General features: G+C 41.1%; 1 protein-coding gene across 2 annotated transcripts in view; it reads right to left on the bottom strand.

Annotated features, from left to right (window-relative positions):
• LOC137869090 (mediator of RNA polymerase II transcription subunit 13-like) overlaps positions 1 to 15,902 on the bottom strand; it is a 71,131-nt gene that overhangs the window by 22,304 nt on the left and 32,925 nt on the right. For both annotated transcript variants that reach the window (XM_068706233.1, XM_068706232.1), the window contains exons 3-4: positions 7,211 to 7,295; positions 2,897 to 2,980 (exon numbers count right to left, since the gene is read on the bottom strand). In XM_068706233.1, the coding sequence (XP_068562334.1) occupies positions 2,897 to 2,980; positions 7,211 to 7,295 (169 nt within the window). The remainder of the gene's footprint in view (positions 1 to 2,896; positions 2,981 to 7,210; positions 7,296 to 15,902) is intronic.

The following is a 15,902-nucleotide window of genomic DNA, read 5'->3' on the forward strand; positions in this document are numbered from 1 at the left end:
AGTGTTGGTAAAATGTGAAAGTGGCATGAGAAAAGAATGTTTTTAAAATATATATATTGTTGTTGTTGTTTATATTTCTGGAGATTATGTGACCTTATGATGTGGCCTAACAGCAAATCTTTGTTGCCTAGGAGATGGCTAATTTTTCAATGTCATTGGTCCCTGGGGAGGAGAGGAGAGGAGAGGAGAGGAGAGGAGAGGAGAGGAGAGGAGAGGCTTATTCTCTCAGGTCAAGTAAGGATTTCAGAGCTATTTCTTCAAATTTAGTAATTTAAATAGGTAGAGCAACTTGCTTCTGTTTCATGGTCTAGCACCAGAGGACAGCTCTATTACACAGTAAAATATAATAATATATTATTTATGCATGAGTATATGGTCATTAATGCCAATGAAAGCACCTAGATTAACAAATATACTGTGTAGTGTATTTGGCATGCATAGAATTGACTGAACTAATGAGAGAGACGGTCTTTAATACATCCATTCATCCGTCTATAGTAATGATTAATTTACGACCCCCCATCTTCTCTGATCCCCACCTCCCCACCACACACACTGAGCCTCCTCCCTGCTCTTCCTCTCTCTCGTGCCTCTTCTTTCACACTCTCCCTGTATCCCTGTAACTCTCTCTCTTGCTCCCCTCAGCGTCTGATGCAATCCGTTACCAACCCAGAGTGCCTTCCTCTCATTCAGACACAAAGAGAGCACTGGTGTTGTGCTGAGAGAGGAGGAGGGGGACTAGGAGGAGGAGGGTGGTTAGGATGTGTCCTGGATGTGCCAATCCTCACCGTGCCCCTGGGACACATACGAGATAAACACCAGATAAGCCTGACAAAGGTGGTGGTTCTAAGGCACAGGAGTTGGCACGGGTAAGGAGGCATGGATATTAGCACTGAAGCGCCCCCTATTGGGGATAAAAGATGCAGTGTGGGAGTGAAAATGAGACAAAGGAGCTGGCTACAGCTGAGGCAGGAGGTCAGTGTATGCCTAACTGAGCAATGTTCCCTCATGGCATGAAGATACTGACGGCCAGGGATCTGCAGGGGTCCTTAAGGCTCACACTGTCAATTGTGGGGCAACACTGCTATTCTGGGAACGAGGGATGATGTGTGTGTGTGTGTGTGTGTGTGGCCATGTAGGACAGCATGTGTGTTTGCAATGTGTGCTGAAACCAAGCAGTGGAAAGGAAAACATGCCATGGATCCCTTACAATGTGATACATGCAACACCTACAGTGTCCAACACCTGCAGAGTGCAAGCATGCACCAGCATGGCTAGTGCTGCAGACATCTGCATACGATTTGTGTTTGTTTGTGCTATTTTCCCTTTCTCCCTCTCTGTCTCTCCTTCCAGGATGCTCAATAATTTACAGACAGAACAAGTCAGGATTGGCTCAGCAGGGGGCGTACCAGCTGACAGCATAATCATATAGAGCTGTCAAATGAGGATTTACATGATGCACAAAAGAGACACACTTACATGTAAATCTCTGCACTGAAACACTGAGTGTAATTTCAGTAAAAGACATATGCTTGTTTGCATGCAGTATGCATGCACACACACAACCACCACTTACCACACTAATGTAATTTACTGATCAGTGACTCTATACGCTTCACTACCGTTTGGTAGCTTATAATGTTGGTTATATCTGGTCGTAATGTGTTTTTCCTTCTTTCTCTTCAAAGCAAAGTCTAAGCCTTTTCAGTCTGATAATTCAATTTGATTATCATCATGTGTGCCCAGAGGGTGAGAGATACAATGTGAGAAGTTTGGTGTCCATGTAGAGTGTTTTAGTGTAAAATATCCATTTGATTCACATCCTTTCCACTGTCAACAAACCATTCAGCGAGCCCTCGTGCCCAGCATGGAAGCTCCTTTTTTTCCGCTATAATTTATCCCCTGTAAGTGCTATATTTTTTACCACAAGAGTGCTTTTAGGTGCAACAAATTTCACAGTCACGTCAGGGTTTCTGCAAACTCTATACATATGCAATACAAGTGACACACACTCTCTTGAGATGACACACAGTGCGCCTCACTGAGGGACTTCCACCTAAACCCGAGTTTGCTACAGCGCATCACAGCAGACTGCACTTGTGTCAGCAACTTTCTAGAGCTAGAGTTTTCTGTGCATCTCTTAATTAGCACCACATCTAAATGACAAAGCAATTTACGGCTATCTAGTTAAAAAACTACAACTATGAATAAAAGGATGTTTTTATTGTGTTTGCTCCCTCTAAGCGGTATACTTTCAGATTTCTAAAATAAACAATTTGACAGCTTAGTGGTTTCCTGCTTGAATGCATTTAAGCACCGCGCAGTTAGAGATGTAAGGAATGTTGCATCCTCACCAGCAGAAGAAGTTGAAGTGGGCAGACTATAATGGCTGAAGCAACAAGCTGAGCAACTGTCATCACACCCACCCCTCTTTTTTACTCTGTTTCAGTCTGTCTGACTGTCTCCCACATTGCCTACACATTTACACAGTGTGACACACACACGCACACACACACACACACACACACACACACACACACACACCCTCTCTTCACCCAGAGAGACAGAGAGTGAGAGAGAGAGCTGTGAGAGCTCGACTCAGCTCGGCACTCACCTCTCACCACCTCTCCCACTGTCCTTTTTTTTTTTTTTTTTTCAACAGCCTCACACCATGAGCCAGCCGCTGGAACATCAAGGAGAGGGGACTCAACAAATACTGAATCACATGAAAGCCATTCATGCTGCCTCGCTGTGTCACACCCGGCCACACACATGGACCTCTGTAGTGTATATTTCTCACAGACTAACATACGCGAGACCTTGTGGCACACAAAACATGCTGAAGAAGTCCAGTGACCAAATCTCAGTGAGGTTTGTGTGCAGTGAAAGTTCTTACCTGTTGCCCAACGACTTTTCTTCCAGTTCATGTGGCTTGAAGAACCACTTCCCGATCCTCACAAACCCCTTATCCATCAAACATCTGCAGCAGTAAAGAAGAAGAAAGAGAAGCCAACAGAGGAGAGGAAGAAAGTTATTCGTCAAACAAGGAAAAAGAGAGCCGGGAAATGGTTTAACATCTTGTATAATGCACTTCCACATATGAATCATGCAACAAGTAGTATTCTTGAGAGGCTTAGAGAGGTTTTGATTCAACTCAATGGTGATTTGTTATGCTTCTGGTGGTGTTGTATAGGATTTCATTACAATACAGACTATTTATCAATGACAGCTTCCACAATATCAGGCCTTAAAGCTTTAGCTGAGTAGAAACTGTTTAACGTGGTTTTATATTTCGTTGACCTAAGATAAGTTAAAAGACAAAGACATGCAAAAACAGAATAATTTTTACTTTAACTTTGGCTCTTTGCCTGTTATGGTTAGAATGGTTTTATGATTTCACTTATTATTCAAAAACTGCAGCAGACCGTCCCTCTAGAGTTCAGTGCATAGCAGTGTTGTAGTCAAGACCACCTAAGCCAGACCAAGTGATGATCAAGACCTGAGTGTAGAAGACCGAGACAACCCTTTGAGGGGTTGCGACCAAGTCAACATACAAACACTATTTCATCAACTTTATTGTCCCCATAAAGAAATTTGTCTTGGACTCAAATGCTGCACACATGATATGACACACGACATATCGTCTTATCATTATAGCTGCCTCCATAGTAGTAAAAATGAAACAGACAAAAAAAGCAACATGTACCAAAGCACATAACAACCACACATATTACACAAACAGTGATAGGAACAAGCAACATATTCATACCATGAAGCTATCGTATGACCCCTGCAGCCTCAAGCAACATTATTTACATTTTTATTGAGATAGGCACAAATGAGTCAAGACCAGACCAGTGCGAGTCCCACACTTCATGACACACTTACGATAAAATGTGGAACATGCAAACCAGAAGCACTCCTCAAATGGATCTGAAAGATCCACATTCACATGAAAACACCCACAGAAAACACATTCCTCTTCATTCACCTCTGTTATTGCCATATATACTGTATGTATGTGTGTATGTATAAGTGATGAAACGTCTTGATAAAAGTGGGAATTTCCGTTTTGTATGAGCAATAACAGTAACGATGTTAATAAATAAATCAGGCAATGCACAGGCAGTTTAGTGTTGTGGTCTTGAAACTAAATCCTGAGTCCTCTTTGTCTGAGACAAAACAGAATTAAAATGCGGATGTTTCCAAAACGAGACTGAGACAGAGACCTTCAAAAAGTGCTCTCAAGACCCAGACCCATCTTCAGTGCTACAATACTGGTGCAGAGGAAAAGGAAAGGTAATCTTCTGCTAATCTGCTTTGCCCCAAAGTGGTGTGCACTTTAACACATAGCTTTCCAAAACCCTTTCCTCTCTCAGATCAAAATTTGATCACATCAAACAGTTCAGTCTTGCTCCCTATTTGGCTATCCCACCATCTGTGCACTTCTTCACCTCATGTCGGCCTCCTTTCAGAGACAAAACTCAGCGCTCTAAGAACTTTGACTCGTCTCTGTGTGCAGGTGCCAGTGAATTCCCTGCTGGATCCTCTGACCCGCGTCAAGGAATTACAAAATGATTTTATGGACTTCTCTGCACTCAGCTGAGCTGAGCTATCCAAAGCTTTTAGCCTGCAGCTCTACCATCTTTGGTACAGTCTTATCGACCCCAAACAATTAATTTTAGAAGAACATTAACAAAGAAACTGTACTTAAATTGGATTGGTTACATCATGGCAGATACCCAAACCGCCTAATAAAGGTCAGTGTGTCTGATATCAATTTGGTGTATCGGATTAATGTGCATGGTCACTTCACTGGAGCCCTCACAAAGAATATACTATGAGGGTCAACAGTACATTACTTCCATGGAGCAACTAACGTGAGTAAATGCTGAAGCTAATGTTGAAAAGCCTCAAGATACAGCTCCTTCAAATGCTGGCTCTAAAAAATGATCTTGATGATATGATATTAGGATTATGATATTAAGCTCTTAAAGGCAAATTGTGCTTCTTTTATTGCATGGCTAGTTGTGTAGACTCATCTATCTTAAACCTGCTTTCATTTTGTTTAGGCCACATTGAGGCCTCACAAAAATCTGTTACCAAAACATTGACATATTACCACCATATGAAGTTGATATGGAGGACAAATACTTCTTACTTTACTTATCCAGCTGACAAAAAGCTACATTTGCATCCATTTGGAGTTTCCTCTCTTCATAACTCTGTGTTGGTCTCCACCGACTTGCTAACTTTGTCTGCAGTGTACGGTGTGTTTTGCAGCTATGCAGTGTGGAAATGAAGCTGATGAGAGCAGTAACACTGAACCAAAGGAGCAGGAGAGTTGTGTGCCATGCAACCAAAAACAAGAAGCTAAACAACACTGAGGAACTGCACAATTGGGAGATAATTCTATATGTATTAATACAAACATTGCTAAGAGCAGCTTTGAAGAGAAATATGTTTGGGAGCATGTGTGCTTGACTGACAGGCATCTCAAGCTATCACACTTGATTGAGCTGTTCATTTTCTGGCCACAGTCAAAAACGACGTCGAACTCCAGCTTCAGAGCACACTTTTGGAAACCCATTAGCAAAGTCATGCCCTTGTTTTTCTCTCATTTCATTATTCCCTATAGTATAGCACTTTAAAATGTATTGACAATGTATATAGTTTAGGGTAATTTGACTGATCTATATATCTTTTATTTCTGTCTCACTCCAAACGTCACATTGACAACAACATGCTAACCTCTGAGTTTACTAAATCGTTGGAGATTTATTATGTCATTTCCAGTCTTTTCCTGAAAATGTCAAAAATAATGAATGTCAAAAGGAAGTCTAGACCATGGAGCATCGACTGAATTCAGCCGTCACACAAAATCTTCCCAGTTAGCACATAAAGTTTTCCTCATAGTACTCAATGTACTTAACATTAGTCTTCTGTACGGTTTTTTTTTCACTGCTTGATTTATTGAATTATTCATGTTTTCTTTGTTTTTTTAAAACTCTGTTAATGGAAAAACTAAATTGTTCTTAGTTACTGTAAATAATTAAATATGAATAATAACAATCAGTGACAGAGGTCAATTTTGTCTGAACGATATGAAAGAGAAAGTGGAAATGATCCATCCTGTGTTGAAATAGTAAGCTATAAAAGGAGTTAGCTTCAAGGTAATAGGAAGGTTAATTTAACCTGCCCCCTATGATGATCACTGATGCTTAACTTAATAGAGAGCAAATATGTGCTGCTTCATTTAACAGATGGCTCTGACTCAGAAAGGAGAGCTTTGGGTACTTGAGCAAGTGATTCAGCGCTCAGATTATAATTTCATTAAGGTGAAGCTGCTGGGAGAAAACTAAAACTGTCTGTCAATACGACACAAAGTTCTTTTGTTTGGTGATTTTTGTATTTAATTCAAAAGGACATTCTTGTTCATTTCAGAGACAAAAGTTACTTTCGGAGTAGAAATTGAATTACTGATGATGTTAATGTTGAATATTTATGTTTATTATGCTATATAAAAAGTGCAAGAAACTTCAATAAATAATTAGCTAGTTTCTAAAGTCTTTTTGAGTATGCGAAAGAGTGCTAAATAAATTTGACTCATTATTCTTATTGATAATATTGTGCAAAACTCACTTTCTACACATTATCATTGTCTCTATGAATCAAACATTTCCTGCACCAAAAACTACACCCTTCAGCTATTGTAATTTTATTAAATTAGTCCAAACTGATATTTTTTTAACCTTATTTAGCATGTATAAACTCTTTATCAACACTATTATATCACCCTATTATGTAGCTATAGGCAGCTATAAAGACATTTAACATGTTTATTGATGTACAGCATTTGTCAACAACTATAATTACTAGACATGTTTCATATCATTACAACACTGTTTTCTTATATTGTCCCTCAATATCTGTTTATGCAGCAGCCTCCACTTGTTGGTGCCCACAGGAGGCCTTGTAGCTTTTATTAATACATTAATACAAATGATATCGGCTTACAAATACATCATAGTGTGTTGTATACACATACTGTATATACATACTATTTATTATATGCTGTTTATAAATGCTAAATGGAGCTGCAAAAACTTCATAATACTGCAAGTTATATACTCCATAAAATATTTTACATTCGATATAACTATGCCAGTTATGCAACTTGTATTCATATTTTATGTTCTTCATTCTTTACCTTTCCAGCAGGTTGTGTATAGCCTTGAACAGGAGGGTCCTGCACTCGTAGGACAGCCCGCACTCCCAGAGTCCCTCCTCAGCCACTGAAAGAACAGGAGAACACAATCATGAAATTATAAATCTCACTATTTCATTATCTCGACAATAAAGAAAGTAATGGTATTTTCTGTGACAGCGAAACATCTGCAAGCACCAGCTTGAGGATAATAAACAACACATGATTCAGCGTTTAACTGCATGTGTTTATAGCCCACTCTGTCAAAACATGCTGCATGTGCTGATGAGAAAACCTGCACATCATATCAGAAATTACACTGGAGATGAAGTTGTCTGTGTATGTGTGTGTGTGTGTGTGTGTGTGTGTGTGTGTGTGTGTGTGTGTGTGTGTGTGTATATATATATATATGTGTGTGTGTGTGTGTGTGTGTGTTTGCAGAGGGTGCTTGGCTGTACAGCTGTCAGGTTGGCTGCAGCGACAGCCCAGTCAAACCCCATGCAGTTGTCAACAGCAGTTAGCTGGAGAGCGAGTGTGGCTGTATCTGTGCAGGCTGACACACATGCTTGCGTGCTCAGGTTTGTACATGCATACAGAGTTTTAACTCAACCCCTTTATTTTCGGTGAAATATAGACAGCTGGAGACAAAACGTGGTCAAGTCAGCCGCACTTTGCCCGAGCTTCTGACATGTCAGCAGCCAGTTCACATGTGTCAGATGTGTTGTGAACAATTGAGCGCCCTCTTGATTTCTTTAACCCCCTCGACACCAACCCCCACTACCCTTGTCCCAAAAAGAACACACACACACACACACACACACACACACACACACACACACACACACACACACACACACACACACACACACACACACACACACACACACACAGCGGCCGGTTAACAGTGTTTTTCTTTGTTCTTTGCCATATACCTGCAGGGCTCCTGGAAGAACTGGAGGATTGTGGGTGGGTGTTGTGTTTGCTTATAGGGTGGTGGCAAACAAACCAAGCATCACAGAAATACACAAGAAAAAAGCAAAGAGAGACAGAGGCAGAGGCAGATCGCCTGGGGGATGGGTGGCATAAACCCCAGTAGAGGTTTTCTCTTTCCTCCTCTTTCTCTTCCCTCATGTTGTGTGTGTGTGTGTGTGTGTGTGTGTGTGTGTGTGTGTGTGTGTCTTCCTTTCTCTGTTGCTTTGTTGATATTTCGCTCCTGTCTTCTTCTTCTTCTTCTTCTTCTTCTTCTTCTTCTTCTTCTTCTTCTTCTTCTTCTTCTTCTTCATACCAGAGTGAATGAAATTTCCTTACTCGCCAGAATTACCCTGTAACCATGGAAACGCTGGCGGTGAGAACATGGCGCCCTGGCATTCAATTTCAACACTGGTCCCTCCCGCCCCTCACCCTCCTCCTTCTCCTCCTTCCTCTGTTCTATTGCTTCCAACACCCCTCCAACAGCACCGCTACCTCCCCCACTCCCCCCTCCACCCACCCCTCATCTACTCCTGCTTCAGGGCTCAGACAGGAAGCTCGCTCTAGCCAGCTCCTCTACAGAGGAGAAAGATAGAGCGAGCACCACGAGCAGAATGCCAAGTCTCCAGCAAATCCAGCTCATTAGCTCTAACTGTGTCTGTATCTCTCCCTCGCTTCCAAATCCCACAACTTTTTTTCTTCTTCCCCCACTCTGCCAATCCTCCACAACCCATCTTCATTTACTCTCGTCATGGCCGACTCACAGCAGGCTCTTGACCCTCTGTGACTCCAAAACTGTCACTGACACCTCGCATCCTCCCAACACTCCCACCTATAAGTCAACAGAAGTGAACCACACACCGCAGAGAAATGGATTTAAAGTAACTTTTACACATTTACTCCCCTAATTCCTGCATGTAGTTTTGGAGCTCCTAACAGAGCAGGTACAACGTGTTTTACAAATCCCACCAGTGGTACTGTAGCAGCACATGCTTAAATGCCTAAGACAATATGCAATCCACATTAGACGCTCCTGTTTATATTGTAGCTGTCACAGAGCCAGCTCACTGCACCATATCAACACAAGGTGTGACAAATCACTCTTGCAAGCAAACAAGGTCAGGCATCCACACAAGCATGCACACACAACCTCACACAAACATTATTAATATAGAAAATGGAGTGTGAAATTAAACAATGATCTGACACATTAAAGAGTGATATTCTGTGGGGATGCATAAGGAACACCGTGAACCTGTGGTTTCATCAGCAGTCAGTCAGTGACCATCATGTTTTGAGTTTTTACTGCCTGTTAATCAGGAGGAGGAACACAGATGGCCCAAGGGAAAAGTGCGCTGTAGACACTAAATGCACAGCTAAGTGCAATAGGGCTTTAAAGCATCACGATCCATCATTCATCACAGTCTGAGCTACAGGGAACTGCATCATGCTTCAAAGATCTTAAAGGCGACTAGATGTAATCAGCCTCAATTAGATTAAACTGAAAGCTCATCATTATTGTTTTTTACTGATTTTCACTGATAAAAAGCCAGCTTCTTCTTCTTCTTCTTCTTCTTAAAGAAGCAAAGCTGTTAAAAAGAAAAATAATTTCTTCCTGATTTTAAAAATAATGATAGAAAGTGAAGAAAAAAATAAATGGACTGACTGATTATGCATCAGACTCCCGTTAAGTAAAAATACATATTTTATGAAAAATTATATAAATAATAACAACAACAACAACAACAACAACAACAACAACAGTTAAGCAACAATGTGTGTTGCAAATATTTTTTAAATACAATTTCCATCCTCCTTTTTGTATTAATTTCCTTTCCAAAATAGACTAATAAATATACAATAAAAAAATGTCAAATGTAAAAATTCTTAAAAATTATGAGCTTTAATTAAACTGCAAAATGTCATCTATATTGTGCCCACTGAATGTGGGAGCGCTCCTAATATTAAACTTAACAGATACGAATGTCTGGGGCTGATGTGCCAGAGTATGTACATCTAAGTATGGTCACAGTGTGTTCGTGCTGTTGCAGCGTGTGTGAACATTTGCCTCAGATCTCTGAACATGTCAGAGTGAGAGCCACATCGGGCATCAAAATTGTACCATTATGTGCATCTCACTGCATGCAGCGTGTGTGACAACTGGTTCCCAAAGTGCCTTAGTGCACATGCAAGCCCTGGGCCTAACTTTGCATGTGCAAGGGCTGTATGTACATTTATGTATGCGAGTGTACAGTGAGGTAACGTCCTCACAAATGCATGTTTATTTCACGCAACCTTCCCTGTGCCTCAATGCTCTTAACTGCTGCGCCACCCCAAACACAAACAAGCAGTGATGGAACTGGGTCACCACTACCACTTTCTGTATTTCCACCTCTCTTTCTCTCCATCTAATCTTTCCATCGCTCTCTGTTTTGTCCTTCTCTCTTTTCCCAGTGTGTCCAACCCCGTCTCTCTCTCACTTTGACAACTCTTCTCCGTCCGGCGACTGTGTTGGGCTCACACCACTAGAGGGAGTGACCACTCACCACTACAATATTGTGCTAACAAACACAAATATGGTATTGATCTGAGAGGGACAGAAGACGGGAGTTGAGGTGTAACAACACTACGTCTTGAACACGATGACCCCGCTTCACACATTTCCTTCCTCCCCTCTCTCTCTCTCTCTCTCTCTCTCCCTCCCTCATTCATTCATTTGTCTGGGATCAATAGCACCAGCAGTATTGGCGTCCAGTGGTGTCTCTGCAGTGTGCAGGCTATGAACTATCAGTGGGCAATTCGTGTGTGTGTGTGTGTGTGTGTGTGTGTGTGTGTGTGTGTGTGTGTGTGTGTGTGTGTGTGTGTGTGTGTGTGATTTCACACAAAACCCCACTGCCACTTTACTAATTAGCTACTCTGCTGCATGTCTGAGGAGAGGTTGGTCTCTCTTAGCTGTGTGTGTGTATATGTGCGCGTGTGTGTGTGTGTGTGTGTGTGTGTGTGTGTGTGTGTGTGTGTGTGTGTGTGTGTAGTACATGTGGTGTTGGTGCATAGCAACATGCCTTAGTATGCTTATGTGTTTTAACTAATATATATAGTTAACAACGCTATCAAATTGCAGATTTTTAGGATTTAATGTTACAGATCAGTTCAATTGTCACCACCTTCCACAGTGAGATTATTTTGTATCTTTAGACACAGTTGCATTCTCCACATAAAGGGGAAATTCCCACCAAGGACAGGTATTTGTGTAATATGAGCAAAACTGACTTCTAACAGGGCCAATTTCCCCATGCAACACTCACATGGACATCAGAATAACAAAAAGAGAAGTGTGCAGAGGGACCCAAGAAGCCCAGGATATTACTTATAGCAGTTCACTGTCTTTGTTCAGGCTGTTAATACGGCAATAGTATGCTGTATTCCTCTGGCACTGAGCCAGAGTTAATGCAGCTAGGCCAGCTGAGGCACAAAGCCCTCAATACCAAACAGAAAATGTATATATTCTAAATTCACTCATGTAGAGACAGGGAATAAAAACATGTTGACAGTGCAGCCTGTTTTCCACTGCAGGAAGTTTGGCTAGAAATCAGGATGTTAGTAGGAGAACCTCTATTATTCAGGGACTCCATTTCCACCTGACAAATCTGCTACCAATTTGGGTTCTTTGGCTGAAGTTGTTGCTTGAAATGTGGCAGGCAAACATTTTTGAATCTTTGTAGTTCCTGTAAATCACATACTTTGAAGTTCATCAGCTCTTGAATCTTTTGGGTGAAAAGAGGACACATCATTGCACACATGAAGCTCTGGTGAAAGCTGAGTGAGGATAATCTTGCAAAAGTTTCTTTCATTCACAATTTCTAAAACCATCACATACCCAATTGTCTATCTTCCCTAAGCCAACTAATTATGGGATGTTGCTCTTTGAATATCAGTGTCGTTCAGGAGTCACTGTCTACTAATGGACCATTCTAATAAACTGAAACACTAAAATACATACTTGAGCATCACCGTCGTCTGTATTCTTTACACATACAGAGGTAATGAATATGTTCTCAAGAAATAAGGTGTATAATATGCTTGTTGAAATATGTAACAGACTCTGAGATGAAAAGTTACAATGGGACATATTTTCTTTCTTACTGTCTCACCTCTGCTCTTCAGATCATGAAACAACAAACACCCCGGTCCATGTGTCACTTACACATCCTCTTGCTCTAGTGACACCGTTTCCGAAACTTTTCTGCGACACCTGTCTCTGCTATGCCTCCTAACACATCACCACCACATAATCCAGATGGCAGTGAAGTGGAAACTCTGCAGACTTTTGAGTTGAACCGATTTCAAATCTTTACAATCGTTAGACTGGAAGCAAAATGACTCACATTGCCTTCATTTCAACTCCGGACACAGATTAGATTGACAATTTTTGGTTAAAGTCTGGGATGTTGGCAGTCTGCTTACCAAATCCAGTTAAACCCCTCAGGTGCAGGCATTCAAACGTGAACTTTAACTGGCTCTCTTATCAAGTCATCTCACCTAATGATGGCAATTGTATTTCAATAAAGATGGAAAGTCTCGTTTTAGGAAAGAAAATGGAGTTGTTAGGTAAAGGCATTATGTTAAGGGAAAAAAAATTAGACAATGAGAGGAGCCCACGCACAATCGTACTTTAAAACTCATACAATCCTTCATGAGTAAATGTATGTAAAAGCAAATAAGTTGAATGCACACAAGGCAGACACTAAGACCCAGAAACCCCAGAAAAATGGACAGAACAAGGAGCAGTGACAGCGAGGAGGAGGAGGAGGAGGAGGAGGAGGAGGAGGGGGAGGCTCACGGAGAGTGAAGGGATGAGGGGAAAGTCTGGAATCAATTAGGTGACTGAGCTATAGTTGCTTGCATAGTTGTGGGAGTGAGTCAGGCAGAGAGGCAAGAGAAGGGACCAGGGTGTGAATGTTGTGCCATGAGCGTATGTATTCATATAAACACAAGCACAGGAAAGCAACAGGATATGCCCACTCATCAAGTATGTGACGACATTTTACGTGTGAGCACTGACTCAATCTACATGTTTTTGATCTTCTCTTCCTCTCTTCGACAGCACCAACGGAGTCAAGTTGCAGCCAGAAAAGCCCCACCTCCCCTGAGCTGAGGTCAAAGTGGAGGGTAAGAACGGGTGGTTGGCACCGACCCAGGCCATGTCAACGCAGCAGCACTCAATATTCCCTTACACAACTTCCCTTTGTTACTTCTTTGCACACTGAATTCACAGCACTTAGTTTTATATCGCTGGCTCTGACGATGGGGGAATTTGACATGAATGAGAAAAAAAAAGGAGAAAGCACAAACAGGAACTTTGTGAGCACATGTTGTAGAAGGCTTACATTGCGCTGAGGTTTGCAGAACAAATCTGAATTTTGCGGACGTGACAATACGCACAGAATATATATCACGTCACAACTTTAATTGACACACATTGTGGTTTATTCACATGGCTTCTGCTACACAGTGCGTCACACTGCTGCCAGCGATGACCTGGTGTGAATATTAGGAGGCTAAAGCATCTCTGCTGCTGGCATGCATTAGGCATACTGATGAGAAGAGGACAGAGAGAGAGAGATGAAACGTAAACTGAGTTGTACTGTATGTGTGTCTGCTGCTTGTGTCAAATAGCAAGATTAACAGGGGATTGAAAAGAAAGAATACACAAAGAGGCAGAAAGATAAAGCATAAAGTGACTAGGTGTAATTCTCTGAGGAGTCAGCTTCTCCGTGTGCAAACAGGGATCTATTTCACAGACAAAGATGCACATTTTACACACCATTCGAAAGGGAGGCAATCATCATGGGCAAGCAGGAAATAAAGAGGAAAATAAATAATTGAAGCAACAAAGAAGAATCACTGAATGCATCATGTTAACACAAGAAAACACCAGCTGCCCACGGCTCAAATTTTCTCCTCAAGCCAACAAGACAGGCAGTAGATATCACTGTAGGCCAAATTCAATATGTGGTGTTCCATTTTTTAGAGATTAAAAACTTTCTTCTGTGTATTTCCCAGATTTGTCAGCTTCTCATTTATTTTTTATTTGGTAAACAGAAATGACACATCAAGCGCTTTCATTTATTTAGCATCTCACCAGTCAGTCCAGTGCTGAATTGGAGTAATACTGTGTGTGATTCATTAATAAGAGCATGTTGACAGTGTCATTAATAATTCACGGGGTATTTACTGTAAAAATGCAGAGGCGATGGTGTAATTAGGGTGACTAGAGAGGATCTAGCTGGGGCTTTAATACCAACATCAAGTGCAAAGCAAGAGTACTCTGTAATATAACCTGCTGTAAAAATGCATGCATGTGTGATTGTGTGCTTAGAGGTTTAGCTACATGAAGAGAGGGATACAAGGGGATAGGTAGTGTGAAAAAGAGGGAAAAACTACTGAAATAGAAACAAAGTATAACAAAAATAGAAACAAAGAAGGAAGATGAGAGGTCTGAAAAGTCATGACAGCAAAGGTATGGAAATAAAAATGGGCTCTGTATGATGCTGACAGTGAAATATGTGTGTGTTGGTGCGTATGCATTGGCCTCTAACTAACCCTGACAATCAAAAAAAGAGACAACTGTGCAGAGAAAAGCCAACAGAATTATCCCACAACCTTACATACTGTGACACTCAACTCATTCAACCACACACACGCACACACACACACGCACACGCACACAATGTTTGGGATGCTAATGATGGATGGATGCTAAGTACCAACTGTTTTTCCACAAGTCACTGGGAAATAAATAAATTAATTGGACGAGGTGTCTGGACTGTTTTGTACACATTGTCATGAAAACACATTTAGTCTCTGTGGTCTCACATAATCACAACTTGCCTCTTGGATTTCAGCACAGAATTAAAAGTAAAAATGAAGAACACAACGGGAGCAGAAGAGAAACTAAACCCTGTAAGCTTTCATTTCTCAAGAGTGAATAAATATTGATCAAGATGGCAAAAAATACCCTTATTTACAAAGATTGTATTCCTATAAGTTGATGTGCAGGTGTTTGACAAGTGTTATGGCTCTCAAACGGCACCATGAATTAATTATCTTGTCTACAGTTTCCTCTCATAATAAATCCTGTTTGTAAGAATAGACAGGAAGTAACAGCAACTGTTTGTTTCGGTTTACATAGCTGCATGTGGTGAGGATGACTTGTTTACAGTTTGCTATTAATGTAAGCAGATGTTTCTGAACAGTGGTGGTCTGAATGACGGTATTCCTGGGTCCATCTACACCTGGACTTTATGCTTTTCACTGGGAACTTGTATTTCCCACCCACCTCTTCGTGTTTTCGTAGGAACTGGAATAAGTGCATTAAGTCAAAATATCGCAACAACATTTTTCAATTGATGAAAACATGGTGGCAGGTGAAAACATCCGTGTGGACCATAGACATGACATTTCTCAAATGCGTGCCATATTTACATCATGTTTTCCTCATTGCGCCCTCTTCTTCTGCAATGACTTAATGGCACACGACTGGAGAATTAAAGACATCAACTGCTTATCTCGATGCACCCAACTCCTAATATTTACATTTTGCAAATTACATTTATGCTGAATTCTTGGAAATTTGTTTGAAATTTGCTGTAAATTTGAATAAAGACTTGGCTCATCAGAGAACTACAGCCAGAAAACTGATCAACCACAACGCTGAGTCATATAG

Source organism: Cebidichthys violaceus, unplaced genomic scaffold (genome assembly GCF_023349555.1).
Source record: "Cebidichthys violaceus isolate CVI_PGR_0920_01 unplaced genomic scaffold, fCebVio1.0.p SCAF_12, whole genome shotgun sequence".
Lineage (NCBI taxonomy): Eukaryota > Metazoa > Chordata > Actinopteri > Perciformes > Stichaeidae > Cebidichthys > Cebidichthys violaceus.